The sequence below is a fragment of the Hippopotamus amphibius genome, chromosome 6 (assembly GCF_030028045.1).
Source record: "Hippopotamus amphibius kiboko isolate mHipAmp2 chromosome 6, mHipAmp2.hap2, whole genome shotgun sequence".
NCBI classification, from domain to species: domain Eukaryota; kingdom Metazoa; phylum Chordata; class Mammalia; order Artiodactyla; family Hippopotamidae; genus Hippopotamus; species Hippopotamus amphibius.
In genome coordinates, this window is record NC_080191.1 from 60,915,478 (window position 1) to 60,936,903 (window position 21,426).

The window sequence follows — 21,426 nt, forward strand, 5'->3', positions numbered from 1 at the left end:
TTAATTTGCAAATAAAAATTATGAACTTTCCTACACTTCTGCAGTGTTTCAGGTTTTCCCATTACTTAAGCAGAGAGGACATTTAACACACAAGTAATCAAATCCTTCACCTGTAAATGCCCTTTTATAGTTCCTGGGTGTTGCAGCCTCCAGAGCTGATCCTTCCTCCTTCCGTCTTTGCCTGCGCTGAGTCCCCTACACACAGCAGCCAGGCTGGTTGTCCTGGCACGGAGATTTAACCAGCTCTGTCCCCCTCAGCCCTAGATATCTTATCAGGCTCTCAAGCAGAATGTGTGAGGCTGAATGCTTTTCTTTCATAGAATGCCATCAGCCTTACCATATTCATTGTTATAATACTCTTTTTGGGGTAGATTGGCTTTAAACACGTGTCCCCCGTGTCATAAACACAGGAACTGAAGAAAAATTTTAGATCTACTGATTTAAATTTTGCAGGTGGTGAAATGCTAGGTAAGTGTTGAAATCCATACATGTATTAGGAATTGTGAAATCATTGTGGCCTTAAGGTGAGAAATAACTCTTCCCACCCACTATTTTCCCCGGGAACTAATTTTGTAAACCCCCAGTAGAAGGCATTTCTAAACATACAGTTAGTCAGTAGAAGGTAAAATTTAATTCTCAGGGGTTCCTTACGAATGAATGGCTTGATCTAATTGCAGTATATTTTTAAATGTATACTATTCGATATATGATACTGTCCTTTCCTCATGTTCATAGGCAAAAGCAGGTGGGAGGGACTTGATTAAATTAAGGGCCCAGCCCCTGAGAATGTGACATACACCGGGGCTGCTAGAAAGTGAGGAGGGTCTGGGAGCGCGGATAGGTGCCTGACCCCGGGGCCTCGTCTCCGCAGGATCAACATTGAGGCTCGGAAGTCCCCCAAGCTGCCGCGTGCTGCTCAGGAGATATCTCGATCTCCTCGCCTGCCCATGCGCAAGCCGTCCATCGGCTCACCCAGCCTGACACGGAGGGAGTTTCCCTTTGAAGACATCACTCAGGTACCATCTGCGCCTCGCTGCCCCTATTGCCTCATGCGTGCATGGTAGCGGCTGAGCGCTTGGGACTGCCTCCATGCCTGGGACATGCCTGGATGGCAATTCCAGACCCAGGCGCCGTGGCCAGAGCCCTGGTTGCCTCCCTCGGCGCCCTGCCACCTCCTCATCCCGCTGGACCTCCCTCCCACCTTGGGTATCCCTTCTGCTGCCATGAGAACCCTCTCCCAGGCAGCTCTGCTTGAGACATATCCTCATGTACACCTCAGCTCCCTCAAGCCCTCCTGACCCCTCAGTGACTTCCAGTGTCTGCAGGAGCCCAGCCCTGACCGCAGCCCCACAGTCTGGCCTGCCTGTCTCCCTCCTGGAACCCCTCACCCCAGGGGCTGCAGCCTCAATGTTGACTGGCCTCTTCCCTCCTTTGTGCCTTTGTTCTGCCTGCGTCTCCGTCAACGGGCCCACCCTCTCATCACCTCCCCCTTGTTTCTGCCTTCATGCTCCCAGGTATGACTTCACCTCCATCCCGAAGCCTTCCTGCCCTGGCTCAGCCACAATAATCCCAAAGCATCTTGTTTATAACTCCCTTATAACATTTCTCAGTGACTCCCTGTGTGCAAATAATTACAAGCATGATCTCCTCCTTTGGGTTATAAGTGAGAGAGAAAGAGAGAGAGAATGTATGTGTAGGTTTTTTTAAGTGTAACTGACCTACAACACTACCTTAGTTCCAGGTATCCAACACAGTGATTTGATATTTTTGTACATTTCAAAATGGTCACTATGATAAGTCTAGTTCCCATCTGTCACCATACAAAGTTACTGCAATATTATTGACTGTATTCTCCATGCTGTACATTTCATCCCTGTGACTTAGTTATTTTGTAACTGGCATTGTACCTCTTAATCTCTCTCACCGATTTCACTCATCCCCCCACCCTCCCCTCTGGTAACCACCTGTTTGTTCTCCATGAGTCTGTTTCTGTTTTGTTATATCTGTTCCTTCATTTTGTTTTTTACAGTCCACATGTAAGTGAAATCATACAGTATTTGTCTTTTTCTGTCTGACTTATCACTTACCATGTATCCTCTAGGTCTATCCATGTTGTTACAGATGGCAGGATTTCATTCTGTTTTATGGCTGAGTAATATTCCAGTGTGTGTGTGTGTGTGTGTGTGTGTGTGTGTGTGTGTGTGTGTGTGTGTGTGTGTACCACAGCTTCTTTATCCATTCATCTATTGATGGGTAATTAGGTTGCCTCCATGTCTTGGATATTTTAAATACTACTGCTATGAACACTGGGGTGCACATATCTTTTCAAATTAGTGTTTTGGGGGTTTTATTTTCAGAACAATGCCCAGAAATGGAATTGCTGAATCATATGGTAGTTCTATTTTTAGTTTTTTGAGGACCCTCCATACTGTTTCCCACAGTGGCTGCACCAGTTTACATTTCTACCAGCGGTGTTGGGGGCTCCCTTTTCCTGAGGAGCGAGAGTTCAGTCATCTTTCTTATTGCCCTTGCACATGCGCACGTGCGCACGCACACGCACACCCTACACATATGTGTAGTTTGGGCATAGTGATAACTTTTTAAATTTCTTGTAATTTAATTGAATGAAAAAAGAGATAGTTGGCTGGTCTCAGGACGTACTGTTATCAGTGCAGCTGATATTTCTGGGAGAAATATCAAGGCTGAGAATGGAGTCAGAGCATGGTACCCTTGTATAATAGTTCAGTGACCAAGGCAAAAGGAGAGGTGAAGAAAAATGTGCCCCAATCACTTTTGTGACCTTTCTAACCCACCCACACATGGACACGCTGGGACACATCCACCCCTCACTCCCTGATCCGAGAATCACAGCCCGTGAGCCACCATTTAAAAACAGGGCCTGACGTGCTGTCGTCAGCGTCTCGTCTTAAAAACGGTAGGATGATATAGAGAATGAATATTTCGGTCTATGCCCACCAGCGACTTTTTAGGCAAAAAATGTTAACATTCTTACTCCTTAAGTGATTGATAGAAAATATGGAAATTGTGATTTTTCTTCCCTTTTTTCCCCCACAGCACAACTACCTTGCTCAGGTCACATCTAATATCTGGGGAACCAAATTTAAGATTGTGGGCTTGGCTGCCTTCCTGCCAACCAACCTGGGTGCAGGTAAGCACTGCGTCCCAATTGGAACTCAGACTCAGAAATCAGTTTCGACCTCCAGTAGCCTAAAGTGAAAAATAAGCTCTTACAACACCAAAAGATTAGCATGTATTTTACCTCCAAAGTTTGATTCTAGCCACCATGATTTTGTAAAACTTAGAATTATTGCTCAAATTTTTTTTTTTTTGCCAGTGGTGCTTTCATTTTTTTCTACAAGCCCTGACTGATAAAAAATGACAGAAATAGCCAAAAGCTCTGATAGGTTTCTGGTTATTTTGATTTCTGGCCTTTTACTGTGGGCAGAATTTGGTACCAGTGTCTTCAGGTTCTTGAGACAGAAGAAACTTCTGAAGAAAGTCGAGAAGAGAGCATTAGAGGCCACAAGAACAAGTTGGCTGACCGTTAGTACAGTTCTTAGTGGTAGATCTTTATAGATTTCATTTCTAAGCACCAGAGAAACATCCTGCCTGTTGGAAGCTTGAGACATCGGGGAAAATGGAACCAAGGGAGGCCAGAGCTGGGCAAGAGCCCAGAGTGTGCATCCTCCTCTGTACCTGACTCAAGTGAGCAGCGCTAATGTGTCACGTTGACTCGGGGACACTGAGGGAGGGAAATGACAGAAGGTCCTTTTTAAAACGGCTTCGTCCTGATGGCACAGCCCTGTGTGGGCTGAGCAGCTGTATTGTCACCCCACCGTGGGCTGGTCTGATCATTTAACATGCACACACCTCTCCGGAAGGCCAGCTTGGCCAGCCTGTGGCTGGTGGCCCTATCTTGAATGTGCTTTGTGTAACCTACTAAAAAAATTTTTTTTAAATTCTGAATCTGCTTATTAGAGCTGTCTCAAACACAGATCCTTAAAAATAAATAATTCCTGCAAAGCAGACATTAAAAGATATATTGGTATGTATGTATCTTCAGAGGCTTATTAAGTAGTGCTGCAGGTGGATTTTTCATTTTGAGGTTTCTCAGCTTAAAGAAGAGGAATAAAGGTAAAACATAAAACTGACCTAGGAAATAAGAATAGGCTATCCCTGTACATAATGCAAAGAAATCTCTTAGGATATTGTCCACAACCTGGGCCCCCTCTGAAGACCGCAAAAGCCTGTCCTTCAGTAATTGAGCAGTGCACTACGGGTGCACGCGGGGATTCTGATGCCTCCGTGTGAGCGCTGTGATCATCCCCACGTCAGGAAGCCGAGGACTTAGCCATCTGCCGACGAGCAACACTGGAAAAAGGCATGAAAGAGAGAATTCACTTACTGGATCTGTGCATTCTGCCCTTATTTCTCGGACGTTGAGTAGATCCACACGTGACCAACGAGACCTTCAGACGGGAGGGCCTGTAAGGGCCTGTGAGGCCCATGCTGCTGCAGCATGAGGATTTGCGTCCCCAAGACTCCTTCTGTATGACTGTGGTGGCATCACTCTCCTAATCATTGGCCTAAAATTTTTAAAAAGGGGGTTTTAGCTAATACTATATGACAGGTGAAGAGAATTTTCCATTTGATTCTACTAGAGGGAAGAAATTAACTCTTGGGCTTTATAAGGTATATTACATAGGGGCACCCTATTAAATAAGCTGGTAAGCTTACCAGTGTGGATGGAAAGCAAGAGGTCTGTATGGTCTGGCCTGTGGTTATGAAAAAAAAAAAGCAAGTGCTGTTGGTTACTTTATATTGGATAATTGGGTAATAATTTGTTTCCTTTTATTAGAATGATCTGGCCTATGAAATTTTTAATTTTTAATTTTTTACATTTCCTAATTTTAAAAACATGGAATAAATTCAAAAGATTTAAAACTCTCTCGTCCTCACCCCCAGCCACCTAGTTTTTTTTCCCCCTCTGAAGGCAACTGATGTTATTTTTTTAATTCCTCCTGAGACTTTTAATTTTGTTTCTCTTTGTCGATCCAAATGACAAAGAATAGTACTTCAGTGCATTAATTCTTAAGCTATATGCAGCCATCCAGAGTTTTTAAGCCGAAATTCATATTCTGTTTTGTGGGCAAGGGAGATGAACACATGAAAAAGAGCTGTAACGACTACTGGGTTAGAAAAGTCATCTTAGCCCATGCCAGTCCAAACATCCACCTTACAAAGGTGCTTCAAAAATGAAAGCCTGCTGCACCTTGGGCTGCCAGCCAGTCAGTCACCGGGCTGTTGGAGTTGACAGCTGTGGAGATAGGATTTGGCTTATCTTAACACAAAACGTAAAATAGTAATAATTAAAGAACCTCTACATATCTCACAGGAAACATTATAAAGATAAAGTTGACGGGGCAATTTCATCCTGATTTTAATCTACCGTGAAACTTAAATTCAGATTCAATATTTTTTTAACTTATTTTGTCTCTAAATATTTTAGTGGTGGTCTAGGCCTTCTCTTAAATGCCCCCATTAATCAAAGTAAACCTTAGCATTTAGAGAAAGCATGTGGAAGTTCCCATAAGTCTCTATCCTGATCATGAAATTTAAAGTCAGTAAGACAGGAATTCAGTCCTGAATAAAAGCAGCGTTTTATTCATACCTGATTCATGTCACCCCTTATCTCACAGTTGCTTTCAAACAGCTCCTCAATTGCCTGAGATTCCCCTGAGCTTAGCAGTCTGGTTATCACAACTATTTTCTCTGAATTACCCTTCTGGTTGCAAATGAGATTTTTTAAAAAATATATCTATCATACCCAGCTCACTCCAAAAAAAGAATTTAAATTTTTAACATTTAGAATGTGTGGTTCTATAGACAAACCACTGGCACAGTGGCTGGGCTACACCAGGAATTTGTTGGTACTGACTCCACACTGTGTCGGGTGGCGGGTCGTGTGCCCGGGGAGCTGCAGAGCTGCCCTCAGGCTCTTGGCCCCGCCCGCACAGATCTGTCTTCTGAGGGCAGGGCCACCGCAGCCCCATTTCTCTTCCCGTGAGGGACTCTGCTGGTGCCTTGGTTGTCCTCTGCCATGTCTCTATTGACTGTGCTTTCCTCCTCGTCCCCGCCAGTAATCTATAAAACCAGCCTCCTGCATCTCCAGCCGCGGCAGATGACCATCTATCTCCCGGAGGTTCGGAAGATTTCCATGGACTATGTTAATTTACCAGTCTTCAACCCGAATGTTTTCAGTGAAGATGAAGATGATTTGCCAGGTGTGTTCACAAGTGTCAGCTGGTTTGTAACGAGCCAACACCCTCTCTTACTGGGTCGTGTGCGGGGACAGAGTGGTAGTAGTTGAGGATTACAGCATGTCAGTCTGTGCCTGCTGCCTCGGTTTGGAAAAGGTATAACTTCCTCAGTAAGGTTGGAAGGTGTGTGAGGTGTCACAGGAGAAAGGTCTCATACTGTCACTGGTTGGAGAGGAGAGGACTACCAGAGCAAGGACGATTGAGGTGGCTGTGACACCTCGTGTTCCCAGAGCACTTCTACCCTCTCGTTTAATCCTCACGGTAATCCTCCTAGTCATGTTCCTGGATAGAGAGAAGTTAACGTGACCAATCAGGACTCAGAAATCAGAACCAAATCCCAGTCTCACAGATCCTAGGCCAGCCCTGATTCTCTCAGTCCCTGCTTAGAGAATGACATCACTCAGATGACCCTATGCCCACAAAGCTTGGTTTCTGAAACCTGCCCCATCTCCAGGGCGGAAAACCTGTGCATGTCAACATCTCTCTCTTAAGTGCAGTGCGGGTCTCCATGCATAGAAACGTTGTCTGAGTTAAAAATAAAATCTGGTACAAGGTTTTTAAATCCCAGTTTACAAATTTTGAAATACCTGTGTCATCTTGCATTCATTTTAGTGCTTTCTAGTCAGGGGGTCCTGTTTTGATTAATAGAATGACTTCTGATTAGTCTCCTAATTATTTATCTGTGACTCTTCTCAAGAAAAGTCTACCTGCAACAATTTTATAAGTACAGAGATTCCTCTACTTACAACCAAGCAAGGTTCTGAAATCCTGATTTCTGAGCCAGAGGAATGCTGCATGGGCCACTGACTTCTCCTGTACCTGGTTATTCTCGAACAGAGGGGCTCTAGTCTCGCCATGGGATGGGAGGGGACGCTGATCCCAACTCAGGGTCTGAACATGGAGGAATCATCCGCCTTCTCTCAGCCCAGGTTTTTACCTACAGAATGACTGTGCTTTCTGACAGTGGCCACCTCCTGGTGGGTGGAGCAGATGTGCTAGACTCGCACAGTCCTGATGCGCAAGGTCTTGCAGCCGTATTAGGCTGTAGTTTGGTGAGGCTGCACCCCTTGAGCTTGTAGCCCACAACCTGCTAGTTCACAGCCTTGGATCTAGGAGTATCTTTTACAGTTTCTCCTTATCTCCCTCCGTTCTTCCAGAATGTGACTGATAGAGCTCTAATGCTCAGCTGTGGTCGTAATCTGTGGTTCCCTGGGGAGAATGGAACATTTGGTCTCAGGGCTTAAACTCAATGCTCACAGAGACTCTCCTTTAGCGGGGAAGACGCCTGCCGTCAGTATTCCATACAGAAGAGAGAACTCAAGAGGAAGCTGAATGGGAATAGCAGAAAACTTGAGAAGGGGCCCAGATTTGTGCAGCCAGGAGATAGTCACATCTCACTAGAGGTCTCCAGGGAAGGGGACAGTCTGTTAGAGGCACTGCGGGCAGGCTTAGCTTTTCATACATCAGCTGGCTTCATTCTGAAGTTCTGTTGAAAGGTCAGCCAGCCTCTGAAATTAGCCTGTTAAATTCTATTTCCTGCTCAGATTCTAGCTGCCACACAGCACTTACAGGTCCAGATGAGCCAGCTTGCCATGCTTGGTGAACACTTCAAGATGGGGGCAGTTCAGACAGTGGCTCTGAGCACTTGCATGTGGTCTGCAGATCATCTCGCAAATGCACACTCTCTTAAATCCTCACTGTGTACAAATAGGATATATTTACAGGGTTTATTCAGTGGGGCTTAACTCACATACCATTTGAAATGCTAAAAAAGCAGATAAACTTAGGAAATGACCCTTCCCCTCATGTGCAGATTTGCTAGAGGAGTCTTTTCATTGGTTTCTCTACTTCATTTCACTTGGTTCTATTTACAGAAACTTAATTTATGTACAAATTTCAGACCTGGCAGGGACATGTGCTGCATGACTTTCCCACACTAACCAGTCCGTAATCCTGGATAAATCTACTCAGAAGCCTAGGCATGGAGTCCTCAGTGGAGTTTCATACTCTACCAGTGCCCTCTTCTTGCACAAAAGTGTGGGCCATTTTATGAATATCTTGAGTACACAGCATCTTTAAACAGTTATTTGCCATGGTGCCACTCCGGTACATGGTACCAAATTCAAAAGATTTGAAAGTGTTTACTGAAAAGCTCTGGCAGTGCCCATAGCTTATGGACAACTGCAGGCTGCCCAGAAGAACCCATCAGGATGACCTGTGTGTCCTTCCAGAAACTGAAGTTTCGTGTAACTTGTGTGAACTGTCCAGCTTTCCCTAAGCAAACACACCTTCTTCTGTAGCGACTGCATTTTGTATGCAGAAGAACTGGATGAGTTGAGACATGTTGCTTATTCTAACCCAGTTTCATGGCAGTGTTTTGTAAGCAGTTCATCTTTCTAATTTCCTTTCAGTGACAGGAGCATCTGGTGTGCCAGAGAACAACCCACCTTGTACCGTGAATATCCCCATCGCACCCATTCACAGTTCGGCGCAAGCCATGTCCCCCACGCAGAGCATCGGGCTGGTGCAGTCCCTGCTGGCCAACCAGAATGTGCAGCTGGACGTCCTGACCAATCAGACCACAGCCGTGGGTGCAGCCGAGCACACAAGCGACAGTGCCACCCAATACCCCGTGTCCAGCCGCTACTCCAGTCCTGGCCAGGTGATCTTCGGAGGCGTGGAGATGAGTCGCCTCATCCCCAACCCCCCTCAGCTGTCCCTGCCGCCGCCAGCACAGGGGGCCATCCAGCTGTCCGTACTGGACCACGGGGACCGAGACCACGAGCACCTGCAGAAGCCAGCCAAGGCCCTGCGGCCAGTGCCACAGTTGGCCACCGAGGGAGACGCGGTGGTGTTCAGTGCCCCCCAGGAGGTCCAGGTGGCAAAGATGAACCCCCCACCCCCCTACCCAGGAACCATCCCCGCCGCCCCCACCACAGCGGCGCCGCCGCCCCCGCTGCCGCCCCCGCAGCCTCCAGTGGACACGTGCTTGAAGAAGGGCGACTTCTCTCCATACCCCACGGCAGCGGCGCACTACCAGCCGCCCCTGGGCTACGAGAGGATCACCACCTTCGACAGCAGCGGCAACGTGGAGGAGGTGTGCCGGCCCCGAACGCGGATGCTCTGCTCCCAGAACACCTACACGCTCCCGGGCCCGGGCAGCTCGGCCACGCTAAGGCTCACCGCCACCGAGAAGAAGCTCCCGCAGCCCTGCACCAGCGCCACCCTGAACCGCCTGACGGTCCCGCGCTACTCCATCCCCCCGGGGGACCCGCCCCCCTACCCTGACATCGCCGGCCCGATGGGCCCCGGCCGGGGCGCGGGGCAGAGGCCGGACGGCGGCCTCATCCACGCCACGCTGCGCAGGAACAACCGCGAGGCGGCGCTCAAGGCGGCGCAGCTGGCCGAGCCCCCACGGCCGCCGCCGCACCCGCCCAAACCCAAGGGCGCGGCGCAGTTCCCGGCGCGGCCCCCGCCCACCCTGTACACCTGCAGCCAGTGCAGCGGCGCGGGCGCGGCGGGGAGGCCCGAGCCGGGCGTGGGGACGCAGCCGGGCGCCGGCCTGGCGCACGCGGCCAGCGCCTCCCCGCTGACCTCCCAGTCGTCCTACAGCCTCCTGAGCGCGGCCGACGGCGCCCGCGAACGCGCCGACTACGTCAACTCGGCCTTCACCGAGGACGAGGCGCTGGCCCAGCACTGTCCGCCCGAGAAGCCGCTGAGGCATCCCGCGCTGAGCGAAGCCGCTGTGGCCGTGAAACGGCCGCCCCCCTACCAGTGGGACCCCGTGCTGGGGGAGGACGTGTGGGTTCCTCAGGAAAGGACAGCACAGACCGCGGTGCCCAACCCCCTGAAACTGTCTCCTCTGATGGTCGGTCAGAGCCAGCACCTGGACGTGTCCCGAGGGCCCTTCGTCTCCCCCAAGTCTCCCACCAGCCCGACTGCCCCTTTCCAGACAGGCTATGGGATGGGAGTGCCGTATCCGGGAGGCTATAACACCTCCCCTTTGCCGGGGGTGCAGGCTCCCTGCTCCCCGAAAGATGCCCTGGCCCCAGCACAGTTTGCACAACAGGAGTCGGCGGTGGTTCTTCAGCCGGCCTACCCGCCCAGCCTCTCCTACTGCACCCTGCCCCCCATGTATCCCGGAAGCAGCGCCTGCTCGAGTTTACAGTTGCCACCTATCGCCTTGCACCCCTGGAATTCCTACAGCGCGTGCCCGCCCGTGCAGAACCCTCAGGGCACTCTCCCCCCCAAGGCTCACTTGGTGGTGGAGAAGCCCCTTGTGTCCCCGCCGCCTACTGACCTCCAAAGCCACCTGGGTACAGAGGTGATGGTCGAGACCGCAGACAACTTCCAGGAAGTTCTCTCCCTGACGGAGAGCCCAGTCCCCCAGCGGACAGAGAAATTTGGAAAGAAGAACCGGAAGCGGCTGGACAGCCGGGCAGAGGAGGGGAACGTTCAGGCCATCACTGAGGGCAAAGTGAAGAAGGAGGCTCGGACTCTGAGTGACTTTAATTCCCTGATCTCCAGTCCCCGCCTGGGGAGAGAGAAGAAGAAAGTGAAGAGTCAGAAAGACCAGCTGAAGTCGAAGAAGCTGAATAAGACAAATGAGTTCCAGGACAGCTCAGAGAGCGAGCCGGAGCTGTTCATCAGCGGGGATGAGCTGATGAACCAGAGCCAGGGCAGCAAGAAGGGCTGGAAGAGCAAGAGGAGCCTGAGGGCAGCCAGCGAGCTGGAGGACTTCAAGTGCAGGAAAGCCAGCGAGAAGGAGGATGGGCGGCTGGGCAGCCAGGGCTTCGTGTATGTCATGGCCAACAAGCAGCCGCTCTGGAACGAGGCCACCCAGGTGTACCAGCTGGACTTCGGGGGGCGGGTGACCCAGGAGTCGGCAAAGAACTTCCAGATTGAGCTGGAGGGGCGGCAGGTAAGAAGCCCTGTGCTGGGGTGTGGCTGGAATGCGACTTTCTGGTCCTGAGAGGTTTCTGGACTTTGGCCTGTGAGGAGCATTTTTCAGAAGGCCAGATGGGAAATGTGGGACACGGCTGATGTCTCTTAGGTGGGGCCGGTCAGGCTTGTAATTTTCAGCGTGCCAGTTGCTGTCTTTTCTTTATTTCTCAAAGTAATGCGTATCATGATTTTTCGAAGTCAAATGGTTCTAAGAGACCTGTGAGGAAAATAGCTCTCCGGAGGCCCACTCTTCCAGCTCTGTGTGCTTTTTCTGGTTTTTGCCACCGTATTTGTAAAGAACACATTCCTACTTCTATCTCTTGATTTTTCACTTGGGGGCATCATGTACTGATTTCTTTATGAGCAGCGTGAGGGTTCATTTTCTTTACCCCAGCCCCCACAACACGTGTACTTTCTCTTCCCCCTTTTCTCAGGTAAATCAGTAGTCATTGGTACCCTCGTTGTGCCACTAAATAGGACTCCTGCCTGAGCCATGTATTATGGTTTAATTACTGCTCCTTTTTTATTGTGTAGGTTTTCTACCCTTGACGTAGTAATTATCCAGTTTTTGTTTGCTTATTTCTCAGTGTTTCTATTATTAAGTCCTTCCCCGATTCTCCGGCAGAACGTAAATCTCCTCTTGGTACACTTGAGCACGTTGCGTCATTTGTCAGTTCTTCCTGCCCCAACCTGGAATTGTTGCTGTGGTCCCACAGCGTAGCTGTTGTTCTGGGACTGCCCTTCTCCACCACCACTCATGTTTAAATATCATCATCAATTCTCTCAGTAAATGTTTACTGAGCACGTGCTATATGCCTGGCAATCCTCTCGGCCAGGACTTGGCAAATTATGGCCCAGAGACCCATCCAGTCTGCAGCCTCTTTTTATAAATAAAGTTTTATTGAAACACAGCCACGTCCATCACATCGGTACTGTCTACACTGCTTTTGCCCTGCAACAGTGGTTCAGTAGTTGTGGCACAGTCCGTGTGACCTACAAAGTCTAAAATGTTTGTCATCAGCCCTTCACAGAGAGTTTGGGAACCCCTGTTCGGAGTGCTGAAGTCAGAGCACTGAGGAAGACAGAGAAAGGTCCCTGTCCACATGGAGTTTACAGAAATGGAAGAAAGACCATAAACAATTAAATATTGGGTTGCCAAAAAGTGCCTTCAGTTTTTGAGTAAAAATAAAAGACACATTTTTCATTTTCACCAAGAAGTTTATTGAACAGCATGTTCACCCTTTTGTTCCACTACCTTCTGTCATTTTTCAGGCAACTTCATAATTCTGTCTTCCCAAAACTTTTTATCTTTTTGAGCAAAGAACTGTTGCAGGTGCCTTTTACAGTCTTCCAGGGCATTGAAATTTTTTGCATTAAGAGAATTTTGTAAAGACCAAAATAAATGGAAATCCAAAGGTGCAATGTCTGGTGAATACGGTGGATTCACGAGAATCAGAACTTCCCAGCCAAGCTGTAACAGTTTTTGCCTGGTCATCAGATAAACATGTGGTCTTGCATTATCCTGATGGACAATTACATGCTTTCTTTTGACTAATTCTAGATGCTTTTCATTGAGTGCTGCTTTCAGTTGGTCTAACTGGGAGCAGTACTTATTGGAATTAATCATTTGGTTTTCCAGAAGGAGCTCATAATAGAGGACTCCCTTCCAACCCTACCATATACACAACGTGACCTTCTTTGGAGGAAGACCGGCCTGTGGTGTGATTGGTGGTGGTTCATTTCGCTTGCCCCACAATCTCTTCCATTCCACATTATTGTACGGTATCCACTTTTCATCGCACATCACAATTTGTTTTAAAAATAGAACAGTTTCGGGCTTCCTAGCTGGCGCAGTGGTTAAGAATCCGCTTGCCAATGCTGGGAGATGGGTTTGATCCCTGTTCCAGGAAGATCCCACATGCCGCGGAGCAGCTAAGCCTGTGCGCCACAGCTATTGAGCCTGCACTTTAGAGCCTGTGAGCCACGACTATTGAGCCCACATGCTGCAACTACTGAACCCACGCGCCTAGAGCCCATGCTCCGCAACAGGGGAAGCCACGGCAATGAGGAACCTGCGCACCACAATGAAGAGTAGCCCCCACTCACCGCAACTAAAGAAAGCCTGTGCTCAGCAAAAAAAAAAAAAAAAAAAAAAAAAAAAACCCAACACATAAAATAGAACAGTTTCCTATTACATTTAAGTAGAGAATCACATGTGGAAATACAGTCAAGAAGGTTTTTTTCGCTTAACTTATGTGGAACCCAAACATCAAACTGATGAACGTAACCAAGCTGGTGCAAATGATTTTCAGTGCTTGATTTGAATATTGTGAGTATGTCAGCTGTCTCCCGTGTGTGTTATATTGATGGTTCTCAGTTAATGTCTCGATTTGATCGCTATCAACTTCAACTGGTCTATCCGACCGTGGAGCATCATCCAGCGAGAAATCTCCAGCACAAAATGTCGAAAACCACTTTTGACACATTCAGTCACTCTCAGCACCTTCTCCATACACTGCACAAATCTTTTTTTGTGTTTCAGTTGCGTTTTTACCTTTCTTGAAATAATAAAGCATAGTATGCTGAAAATGTTGCTTTTTCTTCCATCTTCAATATATAAATGACTACACAAAAATTCACCAATTTTGATGTCTTTTTTTTTAAATGCACCCTGAAATGAAAGCTATCACATACAGTCTAACAAAATTTTTTTGAATGACATTAAAGACAACTAAGTGCTACTAGAGCCATCTTACGGAAAAAACTGAATGAAACTTTTAGCCAGCCCAATATACATAACGTCACATAATAATATAATGTGGTCCTGGTAAGCACTGGGGTGACAGGAAAGCAGGCTTAGGAGGTGGTGCTCGAGGGGGACCAGATGTGCTCTCTCCATTCCTCCCTGAACAGTGACAACTGACAGTCACAGGTGATAATTCTCTTAAGCCTCTTTTAGCCTGTAGATTTTTTTTTTTTTTAATTTTATCTTATTTTATTTTTTTTGGGGGGGGGGGGTACACCAGGTTCAATCAACTGTTTTTATACACATATCCCCATATTCCCTCCCTTCCTTGACGCCCCCCCCTCGAGTCTCCCCCACCCTCCCTGCCCCAGTCCTCTAAGGCATCTTCCATCCTCGAGTTGGACTCCCTTTGTTATACAACAACTTCCCACTGACTATTTTACACTTGGTAGTATATATATGTCTGTGCTACCCTCTCGCTTCTTCTCAGTTTCCCCTTCACCCCCCGCCCCCTCCCATACCTCGAGTTCTCCAGTCCATTCTCTGTATCTGCTTCCTTGTTCTTGTCACTGAGTTCATCAGTACCATTTTTAGATTCCGTATATGTGAGTTAGCATACAGTATTTGTCCTTCTCTTTCTGACTTACTTCACTCTGTATGACAGATTGTAGTTCTATCCACCTCATTACATATAGCTCCATCTCATCCCTTTTTATAGCTGAGTAATATTCCATTGTATATATATGCCACATCTTCTGTATCCATTCATTTGTTGATGGGCATTTAGGTTGCTTCCATGTCCTGGCTATTGTAAAGAGTGCTGCAATAAACATGATGGTACAAGTTTCTTTTGGGATTATGGTTTTCTTTGGGTATATGCCCAGGAGTGGGATGACTGGATCATATGGTAGTTCTATTTGTAGTTTTTTAAGGAACCTCCAAATTGTTTTCCATAGTGGCTGTACCAACTTACAGTCCCACCAACAGTGCAGGAGAGTTCCCTTTTCTCCACACCCTCTCCAACATTTGTTGTTTCCAGACTTTGTGATGATGGCCATTCTGATCGGTGTGAGGTGATACCTCATTGTGGCTTTGACTTGCATTTCTCTGATAATGAGTGATGTTGAGCATCTTTTCATGTGTGTGTTGGCCATCTGTATGTCTTCTTTGGAGAAATGTCTATTTAGGTCTTCTGCCCATTTGTGGATTGGGTTATTTGCTTTTTTGGTATGAAGCTGCATGAGCTGCTTGTATATTTTGGAGGTTAATCCTTTGTCCGTTGTTTCATAGGCAATTATTTTTTCCCATTCTGAGGGTTGCCTTTTAGTCTTGTTTATGGTTTCTTTTGCTGTGCAAAAGCTTTTAAGTTTCATGAGGTCCCATTTGTTTATTCTTGATTTTATTTCCATGATTCTAGGAGGTGGGTCAAAAAGGATGTTGCTTTGATGGATGTCATAGAGTGTTCTGCCTATGTTTTCCTCTAGGAGTTTGATAGTGTCTGGCCTTACATGTAGGTCTTTAATCCATTTGGAGTTTATTTTTGTGTATGGTGTTAGGAAGTGTTCTAATTTCATTCTTTTACATGTTGCTGTCCAATTTTCCCAGCACCACTTATTGAAGAGGCTGTCTTTTTTCCATTGTATACTCGTGCCTCCTTTGTCAAAGATAAGGTGCCCATATGTGTTTGGGCTTACTTCTGAGTTCTCTATTCTATTCCATTGATCTTCCTTTCTATTTTTGTGCCAGTACCATACTGTCTTGATCACTATATCCTTGTAGTATAGTTTGAAGTCAGGAAGCCTGATTCCACCAACTCCATTTTTCCTTCTCAAGATTGCTTTGGCTATTCGGGGTCTTTTGCGTTTCCATACAAATCGTAAGATTTCTTGCTCTAGTTCTGTCAAAAATGCCATTTAGCCTGTAGATTCTTTTCTCTACTTTTTCTTTCTCCTTTCTGTTTCCTTGGTGGAGAAACCACTTCCCTTGACTTGAGGAGCTTTCCACGCTCTGAATTTTGCTCATGGTCTCCCCACTTGCGCGATTTAACATGTTCCTCCATCCCTTTATTTCCAACAAACTGACAGACCGAGCTGTTTGCTTCTATCAGGAGCCTCGCGGAGGTTTTCCTCTAACGTCTTTGCTTCACTGCCCCACCCCAGGTGATGCAGTTTGGAAGGATTGACGGCAATGCGTACATCCTGGATTTCCAGTACCCCTTCTCCGCTGTGCAGGCCTTCGCAGTTGCCCTGGCCAACGTGACTCAGCGCCTCAAATGAAGAGCCTGAGGCGGGGAAGAGAAAGAGGTCTGATCGCAGATGCTGGAGGAGCCCGCACGGCCTGGTACCCAGGGGACCAGAAGACAAGGGCAAAACTGGAAACGTCCGTCAGGCCCAGGGGAGGGCACTGACCTATCGTTGTTGTTTGTTTGGGTTTTTATTATCCTTTATTTTCTTTTTTTCTTCTTTTTTTTTTTAAACAGAAGTAAAATACAGGAGAATGGTATTTGGAAGCAGAGGGTGCGAGGCACCTGGTGGTGTCTAGGAAGCGTGGTCACTGTGGGAATGTCCTGCTCGGTTTGCTTATGTTGGCAACAGGACAAGGGGCCCTTCAGAAGGAAGGTAGACTGCCTTCTTGCCTGCTGTTCTTCTAGACTAGGAGTGTGCGTTGTTTTCATTCTCCATAACATCTTGCTTTTGTTATTCCTCCAACATCACCGCTAGTGTAGGACAAAAAACTTAAGGAGAACACAACCAAAAAATCCTGAAGGTACAGGTTCTTTTGGGGGGGACAACATTTAATTCACACATATTATGTTATTCCCCCAGAGGGGACTTGATTAATGAAGGGTATTTTGGCAAATGCACTGTGTTTGGCTAGTAAAAGTAGGCTTTTTACAAGCGTGCTTTCCCCAGGTATAAACGCAATTTGCTCATGAGCTGGTAGGGAAAGGATGACGGGGGAGGAAGGATGCCCTGCCAGGTGTACAGGCGGGCAGCTCACGTGGTGTGACTTGAAGCAGTAGAAGGGCTGCGCTCCTCTTCAGAGGATGTTTACATTGCAGCCTCCACTGATTTCCTAATACGTCAGAATTCCGTTGGTTTAGCGATCATTCAGTCTGACTGACTTAGGGAGAAAGATCCCCGTGTGTGGTATGTGTAGCGATTTTCTGGGCTATGGTGGTAAATCACCAGAGACCCGCTGCTGAGCAGCGGGCTTCACTCCCTCTGCCCTCTCATTGTTGAATCTGGACCGTGGCAGAGACGTTATCTTCCCCATTAGATAACTGTTCTTTACTTGCTCTTTCTAAAAAATGCTGACATCCTCTTTTGGGCTATATTAAAATGCAGTTGACTAGAGATGTTTTCCAAAAGATTAGCAATGTAACAAAAAAATGTTAGGGATTTGCCAGGGTATGAAAAGATAGAGTTATAATCAACTCTTTGATGAGAGCCCCACAAGCTTCTCTAGAAAAAAAGAATTATTAACTATACAAACTGTTTACTGAGGAGATAAACCACCAGGGGAACATGATTAAAGTTACAGTACTTAATGTAGTTGGTTGACTGTTCTTTGTCAATTGCAACAATAACAACAAAAAATCCAGAGATTATCTTTTCGCACCTCCCCCTCCTCAGGGGACTTATTGGGCAATAGTCAGCCCTGATAACAAGACCCAGTTCATAGTTTCAGTTACTCATGTCTGTGATGTCATTTAGGGCTGGAGAACAAGAACTGTCTACTAGTTTAGGGTCCTAAATTTGGATTTTGTTTGAAAACAAACACGTGGAAGATCCTGCAGAAATGTATTCTCAAAAAAAAATTATTTTTAGTCTTCTGTTTTAGTTTAAAAATTAGAAAAGAAACAGGCCCAATGCAAGATGACATCACTTACCATTTCCTCCAGACCCTGAAGAAACACAGGTGAAGTTTTAAATATGGTGAGGGACATCTCCCAGCTAATATCAGAGCTTCCCATTTTATATTTTAAAATATTGAACCTGATTCTTTGGTGGGTAAATTTTTCCAGAAAGAATTTAGCAGCATATTCAGAATTATATAATTATTTTATATGAGTTCCTGTAGCTTAATATGGTGTTTCAGTGTTTATTATCAGTTGTGCAATAATGATTATAGCCTGTTTCTAAATAATTTAAATGCAGTTCCCCTGTTTTATTGTCCAAGAGTTAATTATTTATCTTGCTTTAACAGTGTTTGTAGGAATTATTTTGTTACTATGTTCTGGTGAGTTATGCCCATTTTATTATTTATTTAGCAAAATAGTATGTTTGTAACGACTTATTTGGTGGCAGTATATTTTGCTGCAAGAAATAAAAAGGATATGATAGAAGGTTTTTTTGCTGGATAATTTGTAAATTTGTCTAATTGGGAAAAATTCCTATTAATCCTGTAAAAGTAACTCGTTCTGTTTTTCCTTTTGTAGTATCACTTATATATTGGGCTGGCTGAAAAGTTCATTTGAGTTTTTCTGTAAACCCAAATGAAGTTTTTGGGCAACCCAATACAAAGGAGAAGATTTCTTTGAGATAACATATCCTAAAATATTATTTCCCCTTCTGCTGAAAATTTTATTTCTAATGAAAATAAAAGGTGAAATGAAATGGGACTTATGAGAATGAGAGTAGCAAAAAAAAAAAAAAGGGAATTATAATAGCAAGTTTCAATTCTTAAAGATCTGACCGGTTTTTGAGATATAAAGACCACATTTTAGAACTTTTCTTAAGAGCAAATATAGAGAGAAATCCTTGGAATGAAAACTACAAATACGTGTGAAGAGAAAGTGAGTATTTGTAACAATTAACTAAACTTACTAAATTCTTAGCTACTCCCCCAAAGACCTCTTCCCCTCGCCGGGACAGAAGCCTCTGTCTCGGACGTTTTGCAGGAGTTTGCCTCTGAGTGAGCAGCAGCTGCTCAGCTCTGCTGCCCCGGCCTGAAGGAGGGGGGAGTCTCATGTCCCAGTCAGACAGGAACAGGTGTCTAATGCGGTGTCTTTTCAGTTAATGGTGCTGTTTTTGATTATTTTAAAAAGTGTTTTCATTTGGTTGGTCTCAACTTATTAAATACTACCAAAGTCAGTACTTTAAGCAGCAGAATTCTACATACTTAGTGTTTATTAATAGCAACTTATGACTATTAAGATACCTCATTGAATCTTTAAAGTTAAAAACATTAGCCCAGTAAATAGTCAACAACATACAGAATCCATGCCTTTTTGAGGGAAGCGGTATATTAACAAAACCAATTTTAAATTTGGTTTAACCACATCAGACCAAAGGCACAGCTTTGAGTATAGTATACCCATTGAATGTATGTACATTCTAAGAAAAACCAGTACCAAGAAAGCAGGAAAATGTCAACGCTCTCGTGGCAGTGCGTTTCACCTGTGGCTGTGGCTTCCATATCGAGCATCCAACGAGGGCTTGCAGAAATGTGTCATCACAGATGAAAGCCAGGAGACCCCAGGATCAGGCCGGCTCTGCCACAAAGTTGGAGGGTGACTGTGGGCCTCCATTTGTCCATCTGTAAAATGAAAAGACAGCCTGGACAATTTTCTAAACTTCTGTCATCCAGCTCGAACAGCTTGAGGGCCCAAAATGTAACATTTTCGTCATTCCATTTTACAGACTTGAAAGGTAGGTTTCAAAACATTGCCCTTTGTAGAGAAATATTTTTTTCCTATATTAATGAGCTACCTACTGAATGTAAACCAGTGCATTTAAAATAATATCTTTGGAAGGTTCACCTCTAGAAACAAATGCATGTGGAATCATGTTTGTTCTCATAAAATTATGCAAAAGCACCAATTCCAGGTAAGACAGAGAAGCCTCCCCATGAGCGTGCCTTGCTTGGTGGAAACCCCTGAGAACAGCCCTAAAATAAGTCACCACTTGCCCAAAAGAGTGGGTTGCAAAAAGAACAAAGGAGTATATACCTAGACTGGCTTGAGCTCTAGAGTGCGCTCTGCAGTGTTGTGCGATCTTTGTGTTCAGAAGGTTTCTTGAAAAGGACCCCGTTGTGTCCCCGTGTGGGCCATCTATTGTTTGGCCAAGTCAGTGGTTGTGAGCAAAGTTAGCTGAGACAGAATGTGTCCAAATGTTGTTTGAGTTCCTGGGATCTTGTCATAGTCCACAACTCAAAACTCTTCACCATCTGTGTGTTTCCTTCTCTATGGCTGATGAAACTCTGAAGGGTTGTGGTTTTCATTTCTTTGGCCTTGTGCAATTTTCTTGTAACTTTACTTGTACCTATATTTTCTGTTTATATGTTCTTTTAAAGGGGAGGGGGAGGGTTCTAAGATCTCGTTGTTTATTGTAGATAAAAAATTTTTCATGTTGTAGAAAAGCATGGGTTATGCGTTTGACTGAAAAAGGCACTGTATTATTTACCAAAGGGGTATTGTTTTTGCATTTGTTTATAAATGCATTATTTTGGTACTGTAAATTTGGGTATAATTTCTGAATTTATTACTACTGGCATTTTCTTTTTCCTTTTTTTTTTCCCCTAACTGTAAGTGCGCGAAGCAGGTGCACAGGTCCCAGACCAAACCAGACCACCAGCATGTTCTTGTCCCCGCCTCGGGAGTGGCGCGCTGTTGCGTGCGCCTGATTCCTCTCCCGTTGGTTTGTTTGTTTTTTAACTCAGCATCCTGCTTTGTTTTACTTTCCAAGCAAGATCTGTTGAGATTCCTGATTTGCATTCTAATGAGCTCACCCTTATTTCCTCTCTTCTTATGTATTTTGTGTATTAGATTGTGCAGGAGGTATTCTAGAAGGCATTAATGGTTTGCATTCAAAATGACGTGGTTTGTCCAAATTATTTTCTGTCTTTATTACTGAGATGGATTAACCTCCTTATTTCTTTCTTGATGATTTGAAGTTGTAAGAGTTGTCAGCTATTGCTTAATAAAATTTTGCAGATCAAAAACAAAAAATCAGTTACCTGTGTGCAGAATTCAGATGTGGTCTTGAGTCCTTTGAGAAGAAATCACCTCTCTCCATTGGCGTGACCAGTCACTCCTCCAGTCCCGGGCTTGCTGCCAGCAGTTGCCTGACACCTGAAAGCTTTATTGTCATTGCTTTTCCTGAGAGATCAGAGGTCGTGCTGTTTTCCTGATGAGTTGGTTTGAGTTTGTGTTTGTTTTTGTTTTTCCTTGCTTTTTTTAAAGAGGACCCAATTCACGGTGCTTCTGTCATAGCACCTATAAAATCTGAGGTGCTAGATACATTGACACCTTCTTTTGTAACTTGTAGCAGACTTAATAGAACGAGATTTTGAGCAATTCCACTACAAGTACTAATATAACTGTTAATTCTTGTTATTACTAATTAGTGCATTTCCTTGCTTCGCCCCTAGAATGCCCTCTGACCTTGGAAG

General features: G+C 45.5%; 1 protein-coding gene across 9 annotated transcripts in view; it reads left to right on the plus strand.

Annotated features, from left to right (window-relative positions):
- Positions 1–20,962, plus strand: part of TULP4 (TUB like protein 4) — a 228,360-nt gene extending 207,398 nt beyond the window's left edge. For all 9 annotated transcript variants that reach the window (XM_057738408.1, XM_057738416.1, XM_057738414.1 and 6 more), the window contains 5 exons: positions 872–1,016; positions 3,076–3,169; positions 6,162–6,305; positions 8,753–11,262; positions 16,191–20,962. In XM_057738408.1, the coding sequence (XP_057594391.1) occupies positions 872–1,016; positions 3,076–3,169; positions 6,162–6,305; positions 8,753–11,262; positions 16,191–16,307 (3,010 nt within the window). In that variant the 3' untranslated portion in view covers positions 16,308–20,962. The remainder of the gene's footprint in view (positions 1–871; positions 1,017–3,075; positions 3,170–6,161; positions 6,306–8,752; positions 11,263–16,190) is intronic.
- Positions 20,963–21,426: the final 464 nt, after the last annotated feature.